Source organism: Camelus dromedarius, chromosome 21 (genome assembly GCF_036321535.1).
Source record: "Camelus dromedarius isolate mCamDro1 chromosome 21, mCamDro1.pat, whole genome shotgun sequence".
NCBI lineage: Eukaryota > Metazoa > Chordata > Mammalia > Artiodactyla > Camelidae > Camelus > Camelus dromedarius.
Genome location: NC_087456.1, coordinates 36,932,313 through 36,953,705, shown reverse-complemented (window position 1 = coordinate 36,953,705; position 21,393 = coordinate 36,932,313). Strand labels below are relative to the sequence as shown.

The 21,393-nt window shown below is 59.0% G+C and overlaps 1 protein-coding gene across 2 annotated transcripts in view; it reads left to right on the top strand.

Moving 5' to 3' along the window:
• CACNA1S (calcium voltage-gated channel subunit alpha1 S) overlaps positions 1-21,393 on the top strand; it is a 58,819-nt gene that overhangs the window by 7,390 nt on the left and 30,036 nt on the right. For both annotated transcript variants that reach the window (XM_031438869.2, XM_031438868.2), the window contains exons 3-13: positions 6,938-7,077; positions 8,762-8,904; positions 9,064-9,216; positions 10,349-10,554; positions 11,787-11,890; positions 13,488-13,633; positions 13,996-14,077; positions 15,782-15,942; positions 18,996-19,221; positions 19,847-20,054; positions 20,979-21,099. In XM_031438869.2, coding sequence (XP_031294729.1) covers positions 6,938-7,077; positions 8,762-8,904; positions 9,064-9,216; positions 10,349-10,554; positions 11,787-11,890; positions 13,488-13,633; positions 13,996-14,077; positions 15,782-15,942; positions 18,996-19,221; positions 19,847-20,054; positions 20,979-21,099 — 1,690 coding nt within the window. The remainder of the gene's footprint in view (positions 1-6,937; positions 7,078-8,761; positions 8,905-9,063; positions 9,217-10,348; positions 10,555-11,786; positions 11,891-13,487; positions 13,634-13,995; positions 14,078-15,781; positions 15,943-18,995; positions 19,222-19,846; positions 20,055-20,978; positions 21,100-21,393) is intronic.

Genomic DNA, 21,393 nt, shown 5'->3' with positions numbered 1-21,393 from the left:
TCCAGCCTGGGCCAGCTGAGGGGACCCACGTGGAAAACAACAGTGGCAGTGGTCAGGGCTTCCAGTTCCGGGCTCAGGCTGGAAGCAACCGCTTTGGCCGCCTTCGCTACCATTTCACCAAACGATCCTGAGTCAAAGTGCGGTTCTCAAAAAGTAAAAACATGACTCTGATTCAAATCTGCAAGGAGGACAAAGGCTCATTCAACTCGTAGGAGAGCAAGTAGGAGGGCCAAGCTGGTTCAAAGAGAATTCGAGGAACAGAGTGTGTGAATCTGGAGAAGAAACGACTGGCTAGGATTGCCATGCGAGACACTGAGCTGGCTGTGTCCTGCAGGACGGTGAGAGTGTGTCGTCAGGGTGGTGGTGACGGACGGTTTCTGTCAGGCAGACGCCATTTGTGTTTCTATAGGGCAGAATCCCGAGGGTCAAACAAAATTACAGCCCCCAAGTCAGTGGTTTTCAGGGCAGGGGAGAGAGGCACCTTTGGCAACGTCTGGAAGTTGGCGGAAATGTGTCCCGACCGTGCCCGCATTACCAGCATGTCCACCCCAGCGAGCAGAGGCCAGGCATGCTGGTTCCTGCCCCACGACGCACAGGCCAGCCCCTCCCACCAGCAGAGAGCCATCCCACCCAAACGTGGGTCTGGCTGAGGCCGAGAAACCCTGCTCCAGACAGCGAAAGAATCCTTGCGAGGTCCGTTATAAAACGCTCCAACAGGACGTTGTAAGGACGTGGCGCCCTCCCTGTGCGTGATTTCCAAGTCCTGGGTGATTTTTGGTAACACAGGGCAAGTTGGCCTTGGTACTGCTGGCAACACAGGGCAAGGCTTGCTGGTCCTGGCCCCCCTTCCCCCTCCTGCCCCCTGCCCCCACCCAGGCAGCAGACCCACAGCCCCTGCACATTCCTGGGGCTCAAGTTGCTGCCGCCTAAGCCCCTGGCATCCAGGGCAGCTGTCTTTTTATAGGGTCCAGAGTGTGCCCGCTGGCTGCTGGGGCCACAGCCCACGCCGCCTCCTCTCAGAAGGACCCCATCTCTGGCCCTGCCCTTCAGAGACCGGGACCTGCACGGCCAAGGCGTCCAAGCCGGGGCCACCAGACACAGGTCTGGCAAAGTGAAAGGAAAGCCTGGCTTTGAGCCCCGGCTTGGAGCCTGCCCCCTCCCACTGTGGGGACTCGGCACCCCCCACCTCTAATCTGCACCCTGCACCCCAGGAACGGGGTGGACACTGGCATAGAGGACAAAGCCTTCGAAGACGCCCTGAGCGCTTGGCCCAAGCTGTTCAGTCTCGTGGGAGTCGTAGCAGCCAAAACCGCCTCCGAGCTGGACTTTGGCCGGCAGCTTTCTGAAGCCTCTGAGCCTCGGTGCTCCCACTGTGCCCGAGAGCACGGGCTGTCCTCCAGCATTGTCGTGTCGACGGGCGCACGGAAATCGTGTCCGGCCTGGAGCACGAGGACGCCCAAGTAGTCATTCCGTTCCCCCTGCCCTCCCTGCCTCCCAGCCCACAGCCCAGTCCCGCAGAGCTTAGGCCCGGAGGCGGGGCAGGAGCTGACATCCAGGCGTCCCCGGGGGCCCTCTCTCCCCCTCCAGCATGTCCTGGTGGCTGAGACCACAGAGCCTGGATTCATGCTTCGGCTCTGCCACTTGCTAGCTGTGTGATCCTGGATCCTGTGAGATCCCGTTCCTTGTCTGTGAAATGATGAGTGCCCCCCTTGCAGGGTCCCTTTGAGGATTACATGTGTGTATGCGGCCAGAGCAGGACCTGGCACGTAAGGCGTGATTGGTAAACCATGGCTGTGAGCATTAGGATTGCCCGAGAGCCCGTCTCCCGCCCTCTCCTGGGTGGGCGCCCTGCCCTCCGCTCGTCCCCTGTCAGCACCCACCCCGTGCACAATCTCCTCTGTTACTCAGCTCCGCTGGCTCCTGTGGCTAGACAGCCTGGCCGCCCGGACCCGCGGGAGCCGGTTCTCCGCGTGGGGAGAGGGGTGGGGGAGGCGGGGTGTCGGGGAGACCCTCTCAGACCTGTCTATTTGGGTGAGAGTTCACCAGGGTAAATATAGCCACTTCCCTCACTCCCTCGGGTCATGTTCCAAACCTGGAGGCTGAGGTGGTCGTGGAGACAGATACCAGGGCCCTGGACACGTGGGGACAGTGTGGCCACGGGGCACCAGGCTGGCTTCCCCAAGCCCCCGCTCACTGAGTGCTGCAGGGGGGCCGGCGCCTGGCCCCCCCAAAGCCCGCCTCCCTCGTGCCAAGGAGGAGGGATAGCAGAGTGGGGAGGGACCCAGCCCACAGCTCAGGGCCCGAGAAGCACCATCGTCTTCCTAGAAACCACCTTTTCTTGGGTTCCAAGCCCATCTCCACCTGGGACGGAGAGAACTTCGGTCGCGGCTGCACAGCGAGCTCCGTGCCGCCTGCCACCCGGCTCCGCACCCCGCCCCTAGCGCCTCCGTCCACCCCGGTCAGGGCCGGATCGTCCAGTCACGTGGTGCCCCCAGGCTGCCCTCTGAAGGAGCCTGAGGAAGCGAGGACCCTTGGCAAGGCTGGGCCTGCTCTCTCGGGGTCCCCAGGGCCCCTCACAGGCTCGCCGCGTCGTCAGGGCCCTGTGGGGAAGCAGGCTCCAGGCCGCTCTGTGCTTGAACCTCTGAGCCCTGGGCACAGTCTCCGTTTGGCTGGTGAGGTGGCCTCTCTCTTCCACCCCACTTCCCACTTTCGAGCTTTAGGAAATAAAGTCTCATCTACTTAAGGGATGAGACGGGGAGGGCGCCAGGAGGGAGGCAGTCGTCCACACTGTGAAGCATCTTCCAGCAGCGACGCCCACCAGCCGGCTTCACGCACGGCTGTGGGGACCCCACGTTCTCCCCCCACCACCAAGCCTGAGCCCCTACAAGCACCGACCCCTCTCCTTCAGCCGAATCCACTTTGGCTCATTGAGGCCGATGTGCCTGGAAAAGTCAACAAATACGAGTCCAGCGCTGCGTCCCCTCCAGTAAGATTTATGTCCTCAGAGGTCACAGTGCTTGACCCCGAGGAAGGAGCTTTGGGCCCCAGGGATGGGGGGGCCACTTTCCTGGAGAGCCTGTGACCCCAGCTGCTCTGCCTCCTGTCAGCCCTGCCCCAGACCAGCCTGTGAGGGCCTTTCTGTGGACTCCAACGGGCCTCGGAAGGGGTTGGAACACTGGAGTCCAGGCCGCAGTGCCTGGGCAGGAGTGGGGGCGAAGGGGGTGGCACGGCCCCTCTGTGGCCTGACAGGGAGATGGAGGCAGACAAGGCCCCTGAGGAGGGGAGCCCAGCCCACTCCCCCACCTCCCCACAGAGCTCGGGGCCTACCAGGGCAGGGGAGCAGCCCGGATCAGGATGGCCGCCCCTGGGAGAGGGAGGACTTGGCCCAAAAATGGAGACAGTGGGAGGGGGCTGCAGTCTGAGCCCTGCTTTTTTCAGCCCAGGACTTTGGGAGAGTCTGGCTCCCATGGCCCCAGGAGCAGGTGCAAGTTCTGTGGGTCAAGGTCCCACACCAGGCTCACCTCCAGCCAAGAGCGGACCCAGAGCCCCAGTGACAGGCCTGTCTGTGGAGGGACGTTGGGTGACTGAGGCCCATCCTTGTGGGGAGCTGGTGTCGGAGCCATCACCGCACAGCCAGACGGGCTCGTGGTCCTCCTCTGAGGTCAGGGGGCCAGGGGGCGAGGGGCAGACACGGTCTCCCCTGCTCTGGTGTCAGCCTGGAGTCTAGTATCCCTTTTCGGGAACAGAGGTCATGAGGCTGCACCTGCCTTTGAAGTATGCAGCAGCAGAGATTGAAGTTTCCTTTGTTTATTCATTCAACAAACATTTCTTGAGCACCTACTGTGTGCGGGGCAGTCTGGTGTGCTCTAGAGCAGAGCTTCCCAGACGACCTGTGAGGAAAGACCAGTTTGTTGCTTTTAAATCCCGGCCAGCTGTGAGCTGCCCGGTGGTCCTTCCACACAGCCTGTGTGTGGGGGACTTGCCATGTGGCTTTCCTGAGCCCACACTGGTCTGTGGTCCACCTGCGTGCTCCGAGGTCATGGCACGTGGCTATGACAGTTCACAGGTGCTGCTTCTCAGAGCCTATACGTCGCTCATCTCAGAGTGACAACAGGGTGACAACCGAGAGAGCGGCAGACACCCACGTGGCCGGCATGGCTCCAGACGCAGGTGACACTGCATCTGACTGTTCAGGTCGGGGAGACAGTCACAAGAAAGGGAAACACAGTGTGGCGAGCAGTGCTAACAAAAACCTTGAGCCAGGAAAGAAGACAGACGGGGGAAGGGAGGGGACTGGGGGACCCCTGCGATAAGGTGGCATTGGAGTTGGGATCTGAGAGAAAGTAGACAGTGAAATACCCGTGAAAGGCAGGCCAGGCTGCAGGGGCTTGGGGCCCCAGGTGACGCCGATGGCACTGGTCCTATGACGCAGGAAGGGACACGTCCCTCCGCCTCCCCGCCTGGGAGGGCCCGTGCCACGTGCACACGCGGGGGCCTGGGGCGGGGTGTTACGACCCCTGGTGGTCCTGGGCCGGGCTGGGGGAGGGGGAGGGAGAGCGGGGCCTTGGAGCTCTGGGACCTGAGCGAGCCCCTCTGAGGCCTGCGGCCAGCACCCCCCCGGGCCCGGGCAGCAGGACAGGCAGAGGCAGGTGCGGGCGGCCCTCCCAGGGCAGGGCGGCCGCGGCCTGTGAGCGCGGCAGCTATTTCGGGCGCGTTTTCCCTCCCCGCAGCCCCCCTTCCGCCTTGCCCCTGGGGTGGCAGCCTCTTGCAGATTTAAACGCTGGCTCGACTTCACTCTGCTCCCTGTGCTCCCCCCGCCCCCGACTGCCCTGGGCAGCTGCTCTGGTGGGGCGAGTGTCCCCAGTTCCCGCCTCGTGGCGAGTCGGCCACAGTCCCTACACGGGCCCTTCAGTGGAACAGTGTGTCTTGGCTGCTCAATCCCACATTAGTTTTCAGGAAGGAGAAAGCTCTGGGATTACAAGCTGGTAGAGGGGATGAGGGAGGAGGTTAAGGAAGGCAGTCTTAGTCCATCCAGGCCTCAGTTTCCCCTCCACATAGAAGGGGAAATCATGCTTTCAGGGAAGTTCTCTGAGTACCACGCTGGGAGGTTTCCGGGACCAGAGCCGTGTTCATGAGCCATTGGAGACCTCGTCCCTCGCCTCCCACACCCGCCCACTTGGAAGCAAAAGTAAATTCTCTTCTGAGTCATCAGTCATCATAGCCAGTGATGGCTCCAGGGTGCGCTGGTGGAGAGGCCTGGCTGGGCGGGCTTTCGCAGTGACTGATGGCGCTGGTGACTGATGGTGACAGCAGGTTTGGTTTGTGGGGCTCGGGCCTCCTTGTGGGTCAGTTCCGGAGGACTCTGGCCCCCTTCTCTGCAGGTGCTCCTGGAGTCGTGCAGGGTGCAGCCTGGTCCAGGAGGATGGGCCTGTCTAGGGAGGCCTAGGGGGCAGTGCAGAGCTCTCAGAAGCCCCAGGCCAGGGCTGGGAAGGCTGCAAGGACAGTGGTGTCAGCCTGCAGCCATGATAGAGTGACCTGCTCTGTAGAAATAGCTTTCTTCTGGGCCCAGAGGAGAGAGAAATGTGACCAGGCCAGGGATGGGGTAACCGAAGGACCCGGGTGCAGGGAAGGGCCTGGAGGGGTCGGCAAGTCCTTCTGCAGAGGGTGCTGAGCTGAATCTCTCGGCCTCTGATCTGCAGGGCCTCCTCCGCACACAGAGGCCCCCCCAAGCATGGTGCTTGACCTAAGTGGCTGCCTACAGGCAGCTGGTGTGGGAGGGCGGGAGGGCCAGGGGAGGTACAGAGAAATGAGGGGAAGGCAAGACCCTGCCCAGCCAGGGAGGGCCATCTGGAGTCCCCAGGATCCCCCCGTCTCATACCGTCTGTCCTCAGGATGTGGGAGAAGAAAGATGCTGTCAACGAATATTGTCAACAATCTATATTAAGAATAGAAAAGAGTTCTATTTGAGCCAAACTGAGGACTAGCCTGGAAGCCTGCTTCCCAGACAACTCTGAGGAGCTGCTCCGGAGAAGCAGGGTTTTCAGCACAATTTTATATCTTGTCAGAACAAAGAGCGTTACCAAGTCAGGGATACACTCCTTCAAGGGTTCAAAACAGGACACACACAAATCAGCACGTATACCCCGAGTCAGCAGGGCCTCAGCACCTGGGAGGGGGGTGTTACCGTCCAGGGAGCACCGGCATTGGTGTCCCGGGAGAAGAGGCACTTAATCTTGAACAGGGGCGTTCTTCTGCTCAATGCGCCCTTTCGTTTAACAATTTAGGCAGATGTAGAGCGTATGTTTGATGGGCCACAGACAGGCTGTGCTCAGTTAGCATGGAAATCAAGGTAACTCATGGTAAGCCAGAATGACCCCCTAAATTTCAACACGTGCAACTGCCTTTCAGCAGCGCCCAAGCAGGAGCCGCCGGGGTCTTCACGTTCGTTGCCCAGACTGTTCATCTATTCGTCCAATTCTAGGCCTTGGAAGTGGCTTCAGAAAAATACACACAAAAATCCTTCACGAAGTTTGTACTCTAGTTGGGGAGAGAGGAAATGAACTGGATAAAACACATACGGCATTTTTAGCTCAGGATAAGTGCTTAGAAGACAAAGTGAGGGCGGAGGGGAGGAGGGTGCAGCTCAGTGGCAGAGCACGTGCTCAGCACACGTGAGGTCCTGGGTTCAGTCCCCAGTACGTCCGTTAAATAAATTTAAAAAACTAATTAGTTAGAAAAAAAGACAAAATGGGAAGGGGAACACATGATATGGCTGGTGGTGGAGGCCTTGTGATGGACGCTGTTGTGGGGAGGGGGCTGGCCATGTAGGGACGCGTGTGGATCCCGCGGTGGAACTGCAGGAGCGGAGGCCCTGAGGCAGCGGGTCTGGGGAACGGCAGCTGAGCCGTGGTGTGACCTCCCCACAACCCGCCCGCAGGAGAAGCTGGAGTACTTCTTCCTCATCGTCTTCTCCATCGAGGCCGCCATGAAGATCATCGCTTACGGCTTCCTGTTCCACCAGGACGCCTACCTGCGCAGCGGCTGGAACGTGCTGGACTTCATCATCGTCTTCCTGGGGTGAGGCCCGGGCGTGGGGGCTTTGAGCCCAGCGGGGCTGTCGGGGGGGCCCAGGGGAAGGAGGGGCCTGGCGCCGGGCCCACCACTGCCCGCAGTGGAGGGGCCTCGGGTGGGGCCACCCCCAGGAGCAGTGGTGTGGGTGAGAGCGCGGCCGCCAGGCAGGTCACGCCCGCCCAGCTGGGCCCGGCACTGCGCGTCCTTATCCTTTTCACATCACGCAAAATGGGAAATGTGGAGGGGGTCCCGTGGCCAGCAGTGGCTGGACGTTCATGAATTTCTCAGCCTTTATTTTCACCTGTTCATTTGCTCCATGGACCCCTGCTGAGCACCTGTGATCTGGGTTCATGAGAACGTTCATTTCATAGCCTGCACTCGCCTGCTCAGGCCGCCAGCAAAATGCCAGTCTGGGCCCTGAAACAACAGAAGTGGCTTTTCTGCCTGTTCTGGAGTCTGGAAGTCCAAGGCCGAGGTGCCCCCAGCTCTGGCTTCTCCTGAGGCCCTTCTCATTGGCTTGCCGACAGCCTTCTCTCTGTGTCCCCACGTGGCCCTTCCTCCCTGCATACACACCCCTGGCGTCTCTGTGTGTGTCCGAACTTCCTCTTCTTGCAAGGACACCAGTCAGATTGAATTAGGGCCACCTTAACAGCCTCGTTTCCACCTAGCACCTCTTTGAAGTTCCAAATACAGTCACATTCTGAGGTCCCGCGAGTCAGGGTGTCAGCATGTGATTCTGAGGGGGAGGATATGACTGAGCGCATTCGTGCATTCAGTAACCACCACCTAATTATAACAGCAGCGTTTATCAAGCACTCGCTACGCGCGTTACCTGTGCCATCGCATTTAATTCTCCCACAAGCCTCTTATTCTCTCCATTTAAGGAAGCTAAGGCTCAGAGAAGTCAAGCAGCCTGCCTGTGGTCGCACCGCTGGCCAGGAGCGGTACCCGGATTTACACGCAGGCACTCTTGCTCCAGAGGTTACTGTCTTACCCACGATGCTGCCCTTCCAGTTAATAAAAAATTATACTGATTATCTGCTAACGACCCAGAACAAGGGGGAAGCCAAAGGATTCTGGGAGTCAGCCTCTGCGCTCGGTGAACTGCCCTGGCTGGAGTCCAGGGCGAGCGTGTGCAGAACAGAGCCGCATGGCGCCCCGCTGTCTCACACGCGGTGCGGCCCAGGCTTCCGGTTGTCCACGGAAGGACTCACAAGGAAGGATTTGAGGTGGACTTCAAAGATAACGGCAGTTTGAGTAAACTGAGAGCAGGGAAGACAACAAAGGGTTTTGTCTGAAGCTCGGTGGGAGGAGCGCCTGCAGAGAACACCTGCTCCAGGCTTCCTCCTGATGGTTTCTGCCGGAACTGCCGGCCCAGCCGGGTGCACGCAGCCCCGAGGCCTGACTGTCGGCGCCGGGGCTCACATACCTCACCCCGCTTCAGGGCCCAGAGTGGGCATCACACAGGGACCTTCTTTCCACTGAGTCTGAACACGGCCTTGGCATCTCTCCTAAAATTCCCCAGACAGACATCACCAAATCAGAGCTAGCGGCTGAGGAACCGTGCCTGCCCCGCTTCCCCAGGTCTTTCCACAGGTCCCTTGAGCACAGACGGGACCCAGGGTCCCTGACCCCTGGGCAGTGGCTTAGCTGGCCGCTGGGCTGTGTTCTCTCCCTCTTTCCGCCGTAGGGTCTTCACCGTGATCCTGGAGCAGGTTAACATTATCCAGAGCAACACGGCCCCGATGAGCAGCAAGGGAGCCGGCCTGGATGTCAAGGCGCTGAGAGCCTTCCGCGTGCTCAGGCCCCTGCGGCTGGTGTCCGGGGTGCCAAGTGGGTGGCAGTCTCCCTCCCTCTGCCCTAAGCTGCCTCCTTGTGCCAGTTCTGGGCCCCCTCCTACTTTGGTGTCCCACAGCCCTCTCGGGACGGGGTGTGGGGTCACGAGACCAAGAGGGGAGATGAGCCCTATTTCTCCCCCTCCCTGCCCCGCAGGCCTGCAGGTGGTCCTCAACTCCATCTTCAAGGCCATGCTACCCCTGTTCCACATCGCCCTGCTGGTCCTCTTCATGGTCATCATCTATGCCATCATCGGGCTGGAGCTCTTCAAGGGCAAGATGCACAAGACCTGCTACTTCATCGGGACGGGTGAGCTTGCGGGGCCGGCCATCGGCAGGGGCTGGGACGTCTTGAGAGGGGTCGCCCCAGGAATGGAGAAGCCCCAGAACCAGGTCGTTACTTCCCACACCTGCTGACCTTGGGAGTGGGTTCCTCCTGGATAAGGGAGATCGGAGGAACAACAGGTCTGCCGGGGTCAGTGGTCAAGGGGAGAGCGGGCGGGGGGTTGGGAAGCACAGCCCCGGGTAAGTCTGGTGCCTTCGGGCTTTCTGGCCTCTTGTGGGCTGAGATGCAGACTCAGGATCAGCCTGAATTTCAGTCTTTACTTGCCTCGGAGCCACGGTTTCAGCTTTAGTCCAAGGCCCACAGAGTAGGGTCTGAACCGGACCCAGCACCCGAGGCCCAGAGGGCTCATGGTCAGAGGTGACCTACGTCGGGGCCCAGATGAGCTCGAGCTAAGCCTTCTAAGCTAGCGGCTCTCAAGCTGTTTGCCCCCAGGACCTCTCCACACTCTCAAAAGTGACTGAAGATCCTCAAGAGGTTTTTTTGTTTGTTTGTATATATTTTGTCCATTAATGTTTACAGTATTAGAATGAAGAGCAGTGTCATAATATTAATTTATTAATTTGTTTTAAAGGAACAGTAATAAATCACACCCTAGTTGCTAAGGCCTGCTGGGGACACCCCTAAGAGCAGACCCACCCCGAGGCCGGATGTCTGTCCAGCACATCCCAGCACCGGGCAGATCTCCATTGCAGACTCCCAGACAGAGCTCCCAGGTCCGAGCGCGAGGGCCTGCCCACACATCCGCCCTGTCAGGCCGCTGCCTCCCGTTTCAAAGCTCTTTGGGTACAAATGACATGTCACACCTGCTTCAGAGGCTGTGGTCCACGGAAGCCACGTCTCCAGTGAGGCCCTGGGCCTGAGCTGCTGCAGACGCCGGCATCCATGTCTGACCCGCATCCATACCCGTGTCCGTGTCCACGCCCTCGGCCCGGCCTCCCCGCCGTCTCCACCACACCCTCAGAGTGGGGCAGTCCTGTGAGGTCTGCGAAGGCGTCCTAGTCCCGCCACTCCCAACTGTCACCTGCTGTCAAGGCCCCTCCCCCGTTACTGCCCCTCGCCTGCCGCCTGGTGCTCACCTGCCCTCTGCTCCCCGCAGACATCGTGGCCACGGTGGAGAATGAGAAGCCGTCGCCCTGCGCCCGGACGGGCTCAGGCCGCCCCTGCACCATCAACGGCAGCGAGTGCCGGGGCGGCTGGCCGGGCCCCAACCACGGCATCACCCACTTCGACAACTTCGGCTTCTCCATGCTCACTGTGTACCAGTGCATCACCATGGAGGGCTGGACCGACGTCCTCTACTGGGTGGGTCTGGGCCCCGGCCCGCCGCACGGGCTCCGGCTTGCTGGGAGCGGGTGGGGCCTGCCATCCCCAGACTGAGGGTCCGCTGCCTCTCCCCACCCGCCCCAGGTGGGTGTCGCAGCCTCCACTGGGCAGGCCAGGGTACCCGCTGTGTGCGCACAGACCCAGGAGCTCCATGGGTCCTGGTCTCAGCTCCTAAATTCCCCCTTATCCCGGCTGGGAGTGACTCGCTCCTGACGGCCGGGAATCTCAGATCTCCTGGCGGGGAGGGCCCTTTGAGTCTCTCTTCCTGCTGCTGGGCAAGACCGCTTTCCCGTAGAAATATGGTTGGATGCCAGGTTCCTCGTCTGTAAAATAAAAATCCCAGCTGTGTCGCAGGGTAGTTATGATGGCTAGTGGGGGGTTAACTGAGTTACCGGAGCGCCGCCCACGGTCGGCGGTGCGTAAGCTCTACTGGTGGACAGCGTCACGACTCGGCGTGACTAGGAGCTGGGCTGCGTTTCTCACTTCATCCTCTGACAACGGAAGGCATTCATCCCATTTTCCAGATAAGGAAACGGAGGCTCAGAGAGGTTCAGAACTTGCTCTGTTGGACTCCTGAGCATCAGAGCCAAGCACTGACCTCCCACCCACTCAGCTCCAAGCTCCTAGCCACAGAGTGACCCGCCTACGGGGTGGGGTAGGAACTGTAAAACTGCAAAGTGCTTTGCAAATATACGGGGTTAGTATGGTTTTCGTCAGCTCAGAGTACAGTGGCCAGTTATTAACATTTTAGGGGACTGTCACGTGTGTTACTTTGCCCATGACAAGCCTGCGAGAAGCAAGTTAACGTCCTTCCCTCATGAGGCCAATGGGACGGTGCTCAGAGATGTAGGTGACTTGCCCAGGGTCACAGAGGTGGTTCCTGGAGGAGCCGGCCAAGTGCAGGCCCAGACTTCTTAGTGTTTCTTCTGCTGGGAAGCCTCTCGGCTGTAAGGAAGCTGACTGGACACAGCCTGCAGACACAGGCAGGGCAGGGAGCCCGTGCTTGGAGAGGGGCAGGGGTCATTCCTGCCCGGCCAGGTGGCCTGTCAGCAGGGCCCCATCCCAGGTCCTCAGGCTAGAAAGGGTTCCCTCTCTGGACCCAGATGGCCTCTCTCCTCGTCCCCAGGGTCAGATGGAGTGAGTGGGGCGGCTTGAGAAGGGGGCCTAAGCCCTTGGGTCTGGGACGGGACTCACACCTCCGTCTGGACCAGGTCAACGACGCCATCGGGAACGAGTGGCCCTGGATCTACTTTGTCACCCTCATTCTGCTGGGCTCCTTCTTCATTCTCAACCTGGTGCTGGGCGTCCTGAGTGGGTAAGGGGCTCAAAGGCAGCGGGGGAGGGGGAGGAAGGGGGAGGGGGAGGGGTGGGGAGGGGAGGACAGGGAAGGGAGACAGAGGAAGGGGAGGAGGAGCAGGGCAGGGACGTGTGGCTTAGAGCCCTCACTCCTCCCTGGGCCCCTTCGCCCGAGAGCACGCTCCCCGTTAGCAAGGAGGAGACAGAAGGTGCAGGCGGGAGCCCTCTGCTCTCATCCTCTCCCTTCTCCTCAAGCCCTCTCCCGCCCTCACTTCCTTCTGCCCCGCCACATCCACCCTCCCTCTGCATGAAGCCCTGGAGACCCCCGCCTCCTGCCCCTGGATGTTTGTGAGCAGGTGCTCGGCACTGAGCACACAATCTCTGGAGCTAGCCGGCCCAAGTATAAATCCTTGCACGACTGCTTGGTGGCTGTGTGACCTTTGCCTACTTACCCAACCTCTCTGTGCCTCAGGGTCCACATCTGTCAAATAGGAACAATTTCAGTACCTGTTTCCCAGGATCGTTGCGGGGATTAAATGGGTTAATACCTGTGAAGTACTTAAAACAGAGTCCAGCTCATCACAGGCACTAGGTACTAGAACCAGAGCTGTCCTCTCTGGGGCGCCCCCACCCGAGCCACAGTCACGGCCTACAGGTGGCCCTCCCCCACCCCAGGAGCGTCCTGCCAGACACTCTGTGCGTAGAACTCAGGGGTCCGTGGACTTGGTGGACTCGGGTGGGAGGAGCTTGCCTTTGTTCTTGTTAACTCTAACTGAAATTCAGTGTCTCCCGTCACGAAGCATGTGGGCAGCAAGGCGCAGCGGTGACAGCCCTGCTGGTGACTCGTCCCAGTAGACTCACTCGTCACATTGCAGTTACTCAAATGTTGCAGCTCCGAGCTGTGGTAGCTGACAGGCCAGCAGCTGGGCCTTGCCGGCCAGGGGACGGGGGAGCGCTTCTTGCGCTCTCTATCGCCACGTCTTTGCGCTGCAACAGCTACATTTTAATGCCACTGGTTCCTCGATTTCATCTGGAACATTTTACGAAGCTGTTCTGAGGGCGGGGCTGGCATCGGGCACACGAGCAGAGCCCCCGGCCTCCGTTCCCACCCCGCTGGGGGCCGAGCGTGGCCTCCGCTGCTCTGACCCCTCGCTTACCGCCAGGCCCTGTCCGCGTGGTGCTGCCGCCTGGCTTCTTCTGGGCCCGGGAGCACTGCCCGGGGCCTTAGGTCTGTTAGCAGAGCTGAAATGCTCAGGGAGCCCAAAGGATCCGGGCGGCTTGGAAATCCACGGAGGATACGTAGTGGATCCCGTTAGGGCGATGGACGGTCGTGTCACTAACCCTGATGCCATTAAAGGTCACCCAAGACAAGGCGGCAGAAATGAGACGGGATGAGGAGGAGAAATGGAGGAGGCCCCCCAGGGCTCAAGGCGCTCCTGGATCGGGAGCTGGTGGGGAGCTGCCCCTCAGCCACCTTGAAGGGCCCGGGACCCCAGGAGACACCAGGCCAGAGGGAGGGGCATGTCCAGCCCCAGAACGCAGTCCCTCGCCCCGGAATCTCCATCCTCCCCCCTTCTCCCTTCTCCCTTCTCCCCCACCTGCCCGCCCCACCGCAGGGAGTTCACCAAGGAACGGGAGAAGGCCAAGTCCAGGGGAACCTTCCAGAAGCTGCGGGAGAAGCAGCAGCTGGAGGAGGACCTCCGGGGCTACCTGAGCTGGATCACGCAGGGCGAGGTCATGGACGTGGACGACTTGAAAGAAGGTTGGGGCTGGGACCCCCCCCCCCAGTGAGACACCTCCCCACCCAAGCCCCCGCAGCCCGGGGAGGGGCACATCGCCGCTGTGCAGACAAGAAAAATCCCCGCCCTTAGAGGCTAAGCCTCGGACCGGGGGATGGAGGCAGCCTGGCTGTCCAGGGCCCTCCCGGCGCACGAAGCACCGGAGTACCGGGCTGCCCTTGGTAGCCCGCCCTCCCTGCAGACGCGGGCTCTGGAAGGCACAGAGGGAGGGGTCCAGGCCCACCCAGGGCCACTGTCACAGGTGTCCTCAGTCAGTGGGCCCTTTCTGGGTGTGTCCGCACTGAGAGGTCTAGAAGCCTGGCCAGCTGTACCTCTCTGTCCCCAGGGAAGCTGGCTTTGGATGAAGGCGGCTCAGACACGGAGAGCTTGTACGAAATCGCGGGCTTGAACAAAATCATCCAGTTTGTGTGAGTGTCTGCCCGGCTTCACGTCCTCCCAGCCCCAGCATCCTGAGACTTGCAGGGAGAGCCCAGTCCCCTTCCCCTGGGTGGCTTTTGGGTCACTTTCCCAATCTCTTAGCATAGTCACAGGGCACTCAGTAGCTGACCTATTTACATACCATGTAGGGAAGAAAGCTGGGGGAGGCGTGCAGGTAATGGGACCCTCCGCTCCAGGAGGAAGCGGGGAGGCGGGAGCATCGCAGGCAGGGGGCTGGAGGCAGGGGCGCTGGAAGCTCTGGCGCCTTTGTCTCAAGAGGACCCGGTGTCCGACCAGTTGGCTGGTGCCTTTTACAAACTCATACATAACTGTGATTTCGAAAGATACAACAATAGAGAAACACATCAAAGAAAAGAGAAAGGTCCTCCCTGCCTTCGAAGAGGTACCCATGGTGACAGTTAGATCTGCATCGCTCCCAGGCCCCTCCAGGCTTTCATCTCTCTTACATGCACACGCACCCGCTCGCACACACATACACCCCCACCCAGGTTGCCTTTTTGTTTTCTCTTTGTACGTGACGCGGTTTCTCATGTTAACCACCGTCACTGCAGGGCCAACCACAGCACCTGACACATAGGAGGGGTTTTGGGTAAATGACTACGACACACATGTAAACTAGTCACTGATATTTTTAATGTAAAATTATCTCCTGAGGGCGACTTTATACACACATACCTTTTTTTTTTTTCCTGAAGACTTTCCTTTTTTTAGAGCAGTTTCAGATTCACGGCAAAATTGTTCAGAAAGTACAGAGATCTCCCTTGTACCCCCTGCCCCCCAACATGCACAGCCACCCCCAGTATCAGCAGCCCCACCAGATGGACCACTTGTTATGACAGATGAACCCACACTGACACAGCATCCTACCCCGGTGTCCACGCCACGCCAGTTTCACTCTCGGTGTCCTACGTGTCGTGGGTTCAGACAAATGTGTACTGGCACGTACCTACTGTTCTAACACCCGGAGAATTTTCACGGCCCTAAAAACCCTCGCTCTGCCTGCTCACCCCCACCTCCCACCCTAGCAGCCAGCCACTGACCTTCCTACTGTCTCCATAGTCTTGCCTTTTGCAGAATGTCATTTAGTTGGACTCACGCAGTGTGTGGCCGTCTCAGAGTGGCCTCTTCCACTCAGTGACCTGCATTTAAGATTCCTCCACATCTTTGTACGGCGTGATCGCTCACACACCTTTTGGTATATCTTTGGATGTAAAGTATTCCGCCGTATGAATATGGCACAGTCTGTTTAATCTTTCCAGTTTAGGGCAATACAAACAGCGCTTCAGGGAACAGCTGTGCATAAGTGTGAGTGAACATCTCTGCCGGGCAGATCCCTAGAAATGAGCTTGCTGGGTCAAGGGTACGCGGATTCTAAACTTCAGTAAACGCTGCGCAGAGGTCACGCTGACAGTGAAGGTGCACTTTCTGCACCGCCTCCCCAACACCAGATGTTATCAATTTGTCAAAGAACTGCCTTTATGATGGGCAAAACGGGGCCTCCCAGTGTGGGTTTAATTACGATCGAAATGTATGGGGCCCCACTCTGTGCCCGGCCTCGGGGAGGGGTGGGTGGTCAGACTACCCATGGCCGGAGCTGGTCTGAGAGCGGCCTCGGGAAGGTGGGGACTCGGAGTAACGCAGCCTCGGCCTCCGTCCTCCCGGCCTGTCCTCAGCCGTCACTGGAGGCAGTGGAACCGCATCTTCCGCTGGAAGTGCCACGACGTGGTGAAGTCCAGGGTCTTCTACTGGCTGGTCATCTTGATCGTTGCCCTCAACACCCTGTCCATCGCCTCCGAGCACCACCACCAGCCTCTCTGGTTGACCCACTTGCAAGGTGAGCCACGTGGCTGACGGCCCAGGCGGCCGTCGGGCCTCAGGTTTTGCAGAAGAGGGTGGTTGGACGTTGACACTGTTTTCTAGAAACCACAGGAAGGTAGACTTTCCTTCTCATGGCATCACCGGGGACAATGACCGCCAGGTGTCTGGGCAAATTATGACAATCACAGAGGCTGTACATACATACAGATTACCAGTCATTGAGGACCCCACACATCCAAGTTCTACTCCAGAAACAGCAGACTTTCACCAACCACTTGCTACACATATACTGTCTGTAAGGCCCACAAACCGAACTCAGGCCGCACGGTCAGGGAAGGCACTGCTCTTGCCTTCAGGGGCTTCCTTCACAGACAGACAACTGCATACAAAAAATGTGGTGTATATGTATTATATATACACACTGGAATACTACTCAGCCATGAAAAATGAGATAATGACATTTGCAGCAACATGGATGGACTTGGAGATCATCATACTAAGAGAACTGAGCCAGACAGAGAAAGACAAATATCATGATGTCACTTATATGTGGAATCTAAAAAAAAATGATACAAATAAACTTATTTACAAAACAGAAACAGATTCACAGACATAGAAAACAAACTTATGGTTACCGGGGGGCAAACAGGGTATGGAGGGATAAATTGGGAGTTTGGGATTGGCTAATACAAACAACTATGTACAGAATAGATAAACAAAGTCCTTCTGTAGAGCACAGAGAACTACATTCAATGGCTTGTAATAATCTGTAATGAAAAAGAACACACACACACACACTATATATATAACTGAATCACTGTGCTGTATGCCAGAAACTAACACAACACTGTAAATTTTAAAAAAGGAAAAACAGATTTAAAAAGGAGCTTCCTTAATCAGAGGAGAAGACAGATATTAATAAGTGACGTCAGGCCAATATAGGGGGGCAATGGTGAAGGTGAATATAAGGTAACAGGAGAAGGGTTACAGGGGAGGGCATGCTGGCGCTCTGGGGACCTTAAAGAATAAGTAGACAAGCCCCAGATGGTCAAGGGAGGAGGGAACTCCAGAAGGAGCAGCAGGTGCAGAGGTGTGGAGACACAGGACAGCCTGGTGAACCCAGGAGCCATGGAAGGTGGCGTGTCCCTGAGAGGGATCTCTTTGATCGTCGAGGGCCCTAAATACTTCAGCAAAGAGTCAGGACTTTAAACTGCAGGCACCATGAGGCTAAGGAAGCTTAGTGCATGATCAGACGTGAGTTCTTGAGAGACCGCGTTAGTGGGAGGCCCGTCGGGCAGACGTCCCCTGTGTGGGGAGCTCGGGACGGTGACCGGGAGTGGAGTCAGACCAAAGGGGGGCAGTTCCAACCTGGGCCTGCCCACTCCAAACACTTCCTGAGCCATAATAACAGTATTTCAAGAAAGCAAAGGAGGTCTCCGGGTGGCAGAAATGAAGAGCACCTGGAATCCCAGGCAGGAGCCTGTGAGCTTACCTCCAGGAACGTTCTAGATCTAGACCCTGAAGGAGGCGGCTGGGGTCCGGATGCCCACACAGGGCAGGAGACAGGGCCTGGGGCCCGCTGACATGGGACCTGGGAGGGCTGCCCCAGGCGAGGAGGCGGAAGTCTCACTGCCCACTGGGCCACGGCGGAACCTGGGAGGTGATCCCTCTGGAGGCCCTGGGAAGAAGGAAAGACGCCTCCAGGGAAACACTGGAGCCCAGCCTGTGTCTGGGTAGGGATACGGCCCAGCTTGCACATCCCTCGTGGCACAGGGACCCTGAGAGCAGGAAGAGCATCAAAGTGCGGGGCAGACGAGAGAAAGCCCTGGGGTGCCCAGCAGGGGTGAACGTGGCCCTCTGTAAGGATGCTTCGCCACCCGAGGCAGACAGAACTCCTGCCGGGAAAGGTGTCTCCTGAAGATGGGCCCACGAGAAACAGTTGCAAACCAGATAAGCACAGGGCCTCTCTGAGGAAGAGGGATCCAGCACGACCAGCAGGAGCTAGCAAACCCAGGAGCCTGAATTAGTAAAAGAGTGCAAAGACGCTCAGTTTAAAATGATGGAAGAGAAAAAAGGAGAATAGTTAGAAAAGAAGACTTGTTTTCTACGGGGAGGAGAAAACAGTGCTGCAGATCAGGTGCACGCGTGCGTCCGTCCACCCACCCACCGAGCCTCCCATCCATCCATCCATCCCTTCATCCATCCTTCCACCCATCCATCCATCCAGCCCATTCATCCAGCCATCCATTCATTTATTCCTTGCAACCAATCTTCTTGAGAGCCCCTTGGAAGTGCCAAGCACTGTCAGTGACCAAAGGTGGATAAGATGTGAACACTGCCCACTAAGAGGACTCAGAGATGACTGTGATGTTGCTGGCCTATGCAGATAAATGGATGGTAGTGCCACTTACTGAATAGGGGAGACAGTCAATGACCAGGAATTTGGGGGGTGGGGGAAGATGGACAGTACCCATCAGCTTAGTCTGAGGCCTGTTGAGTTTGAAGTGCCTTTGAGACATCTTAGTGAGATACTGGGGAGGCAGCCAGAAGGTAGATCTGGAATTCAGTGGAGAGGCCTGGGGTGAAGACTCTTGGAGTCGTTGGCAGGTGTGGCAATTGAATCTGTGGTCTTAGAAGATGTCACCAGATCCCCAGATGACAGTGTGTACCACGTGCACAGATCACATTCCGCCCTCGGGCGTGAGGAAGAGGGTGCGTCTGGGCGGGGGCAGGAGAAGCAGGGGAAACCCAGAAGGTTGTGGAGTCACGGGAGCCAAGGGAAAAGAACATCTGAAGAGCAGGAGGCTGGTCGGCTCTGCCCGGTGCTTCTGGGAGGCCAGGGACACGGAGTTAAGATGCCCACTGGTGACCGGTGGAGTGATGAGGGCGGACCTGCCAAATAGAAATCTGGATTAGTGTTCCTTCAACGGCGAAGGGTCGCCAGGTTTTGCTGGATCTCAAGTGTAGGAAAAGGAGGATGCTTGGAGACGTGGGGAGGGGGTCGGCGTGGAGGGCTGGCTGAGGCAGGCGGGGCAGGACCGTGACGCGGGGCTGCGCTGCCGCCTGCAGACGTGGCCAACCGCGTGCTGCTGTCCCTGTTCACGGTGGAGATGCTGATGAAGATGTACGGGCTGGGCCTACGCCAGTACTTCATGTCCATCTTCAACCGCTTCGACTGCTTCGTGGTGTGCAGCGGCATCCTGGAGGTCCTGCTGGTGGAGTCGGGCGCCATGACGCCCCTGGGCATCTCCGTGCTGCGCTGCATCCGCCTCCTCCGGATCTTCAAGATCACCAAGTGAGCGGAGCGCCCCCTGCTCGCTCTGCCCATCCTGCCCTCCTGGTAGTGCCCTCTCCCTCTGCGGAGAGAGTGTCTTCCCCCTTTGACCTCCTTCCTCTGTGGTTTTCTTTCCTCTCACCATTGCTATGGCCAGACAAGGGAGTGTGGAAAAGAAAGGGGGAAGGGAGAGGGAGGGAGGAAAGGAAGACGAAAGGGGAGGAGTGGGGGGAGGGTGTAGCTCAGTAGTAGAGCATGTGCTTAGCATGCACAATCCTGGGTTCAATCCCCAGTTCCTCCGTTAGGGAAAAAATGGGAGAAGCAGAGGAAAGGGGTTGGGGGAGAGTGTGCAGGAACTGATTCCTGGAGCCTCTGCCTGGGCCAGGGCTGTGCTGGGCATGGGGGCACAGGGAGAGGGGGCATGGGGAGGAGTGGTCCTCAGCCTCACTGGTCTTGACTCTACTGGTGGTCCCAGAAGCTAAATGGCTGCCCCATTAAGGGGAGTCGAGATGCTCTGGCGAGGAAAGCGGGGATCCAGGTAGCCCTTCCCCCTGCGTCCCCCAAGTCCCCAGCCTTCCCCTGAGCCGCCCAGATCTCAGGAACCCTGGCAGGTGGGCTCCCCTCCACTGCGACCCTCCCCCTCCAGGTACTGGGCGTCCCTGAGCAACCTGGTGGCCTCCCTGCTCAACTCCGTCCGCTCCATCGCCTCCCTGCTGCTGCTGCTCTTCCTCTTCATCGTCATCTTCGCCCTGCTGGGCATGCAGCTCTTTGGGGGCAGGTTCGACTTCGAGGACACCGAGGTGCGGCGCAGCAACTTCGACAACTTCCCGCAGGCCCTCATCAGCGTCTTCCAGGTAGGCTGTGCCTCGGGCGCTGGATTCGCCTCCTGCCCTTCAACAGCAGGGTGGGCATCACCTCCTCCAGGAAGCCTTCTCTGATCTGCTGCTTTGCATCCGCTGTCCCTCTCCAGGCAATAGTTGCTTCTGTCTCCTCCACGCTCCGGAAGCTGGGCGCTGCGCCCAGTGTGTCTTATTTGCCTTTGTCCTGGCGCCCAGCAGAGTGCTGGCCCACAGGAGGAGAGATGAAGGAAGGGGTTGGGTGGGCGGGGAGCCCAGGTGCCTGCTTTCTCTCCCAAGTGCTACTGGTATCTCTGAGCTCAAGGTCAGACAGGGGGGCTCTCCATCCCCGAGGCTGCAAAAGCCCCGGAGGTGTACAACGCATTTCCCACTGCGGAGATGTGGCTCAGCGCACGCTTGCTAAAGGGAGCGCGCTGGCCTCCCCGAGGGGCCTCGGAGCCGTCTTAGCGTAGAGCGGACAGTCTCCTTTCTGCTGGAGCCGGTACTCGTGGGGACATCGTGGCGGTATGGCCAGTGGGAAGGGCAGTGTGCAGTGTGGCAACCGCTGGTCCTACACGAAACATCACCCTCTTTCTTCCGTTCACCCCACTGGCTGGTCAGGCATCATGTCTTTCAAGGAATTCGACATTCCACATTCTTGCTGGGGGCTGGAATGGCAGCAGGCCTGGTCAGGGGAGCATTAGGAACAGAGCGCAGGGAAGCTGTGACCCCACGATCAACTCCATGGCCCCAAAGAGCCAACAATAGGGTTTTTGATCCCGGGAGAGGTACAGGAGAGCAGGGACCATTCACCCTGGGCCTGGAGGAAGGGAGGACAGGTCTGGGGGCACCGGCAGAGCTGCAGGGGGACTTTTGGACCACGTGGTGCCCGCAGAAGACTCTCCGGCCCCTCCATGTCCCCGCGCTCCTGCCTCCCTCCAGGTCCTGACGGGCGAGGACTGGAACTCCGTGATGTACAACGGGATCCTGGCCTACGGCGGGCCGACCTACCCCGGGGTGCTCGTGTCCATCTACTTCATCATCCTGTTCGTCTGCGGCAACTGTATCCCCTCAGGAGGGGCCTTGGCTTAAAGCGGGGTCTAAGTGCCCACTTGCCGGCCGGCCCTCTGCTGGGGGGGCGCCCCGGCTCGCGGGGCAGGGGGCGGGCCAGCAGGCAGCGAGCACAGGCACAGCTGCAGGGCGAGCCCTCGCAGGCGCAGGAGGGTTAGGGACCCGCAGGGTGGCTGCTGGCAGGTGGGAGCAATCAGCCCCAGAGAGATGGGGAGCCTGGAGCAGGAGGGGCAGGCTCGGCTGGGGAGCCATGAAGATGGGGGTCCACTGGGCCCAGAGGTTGGGG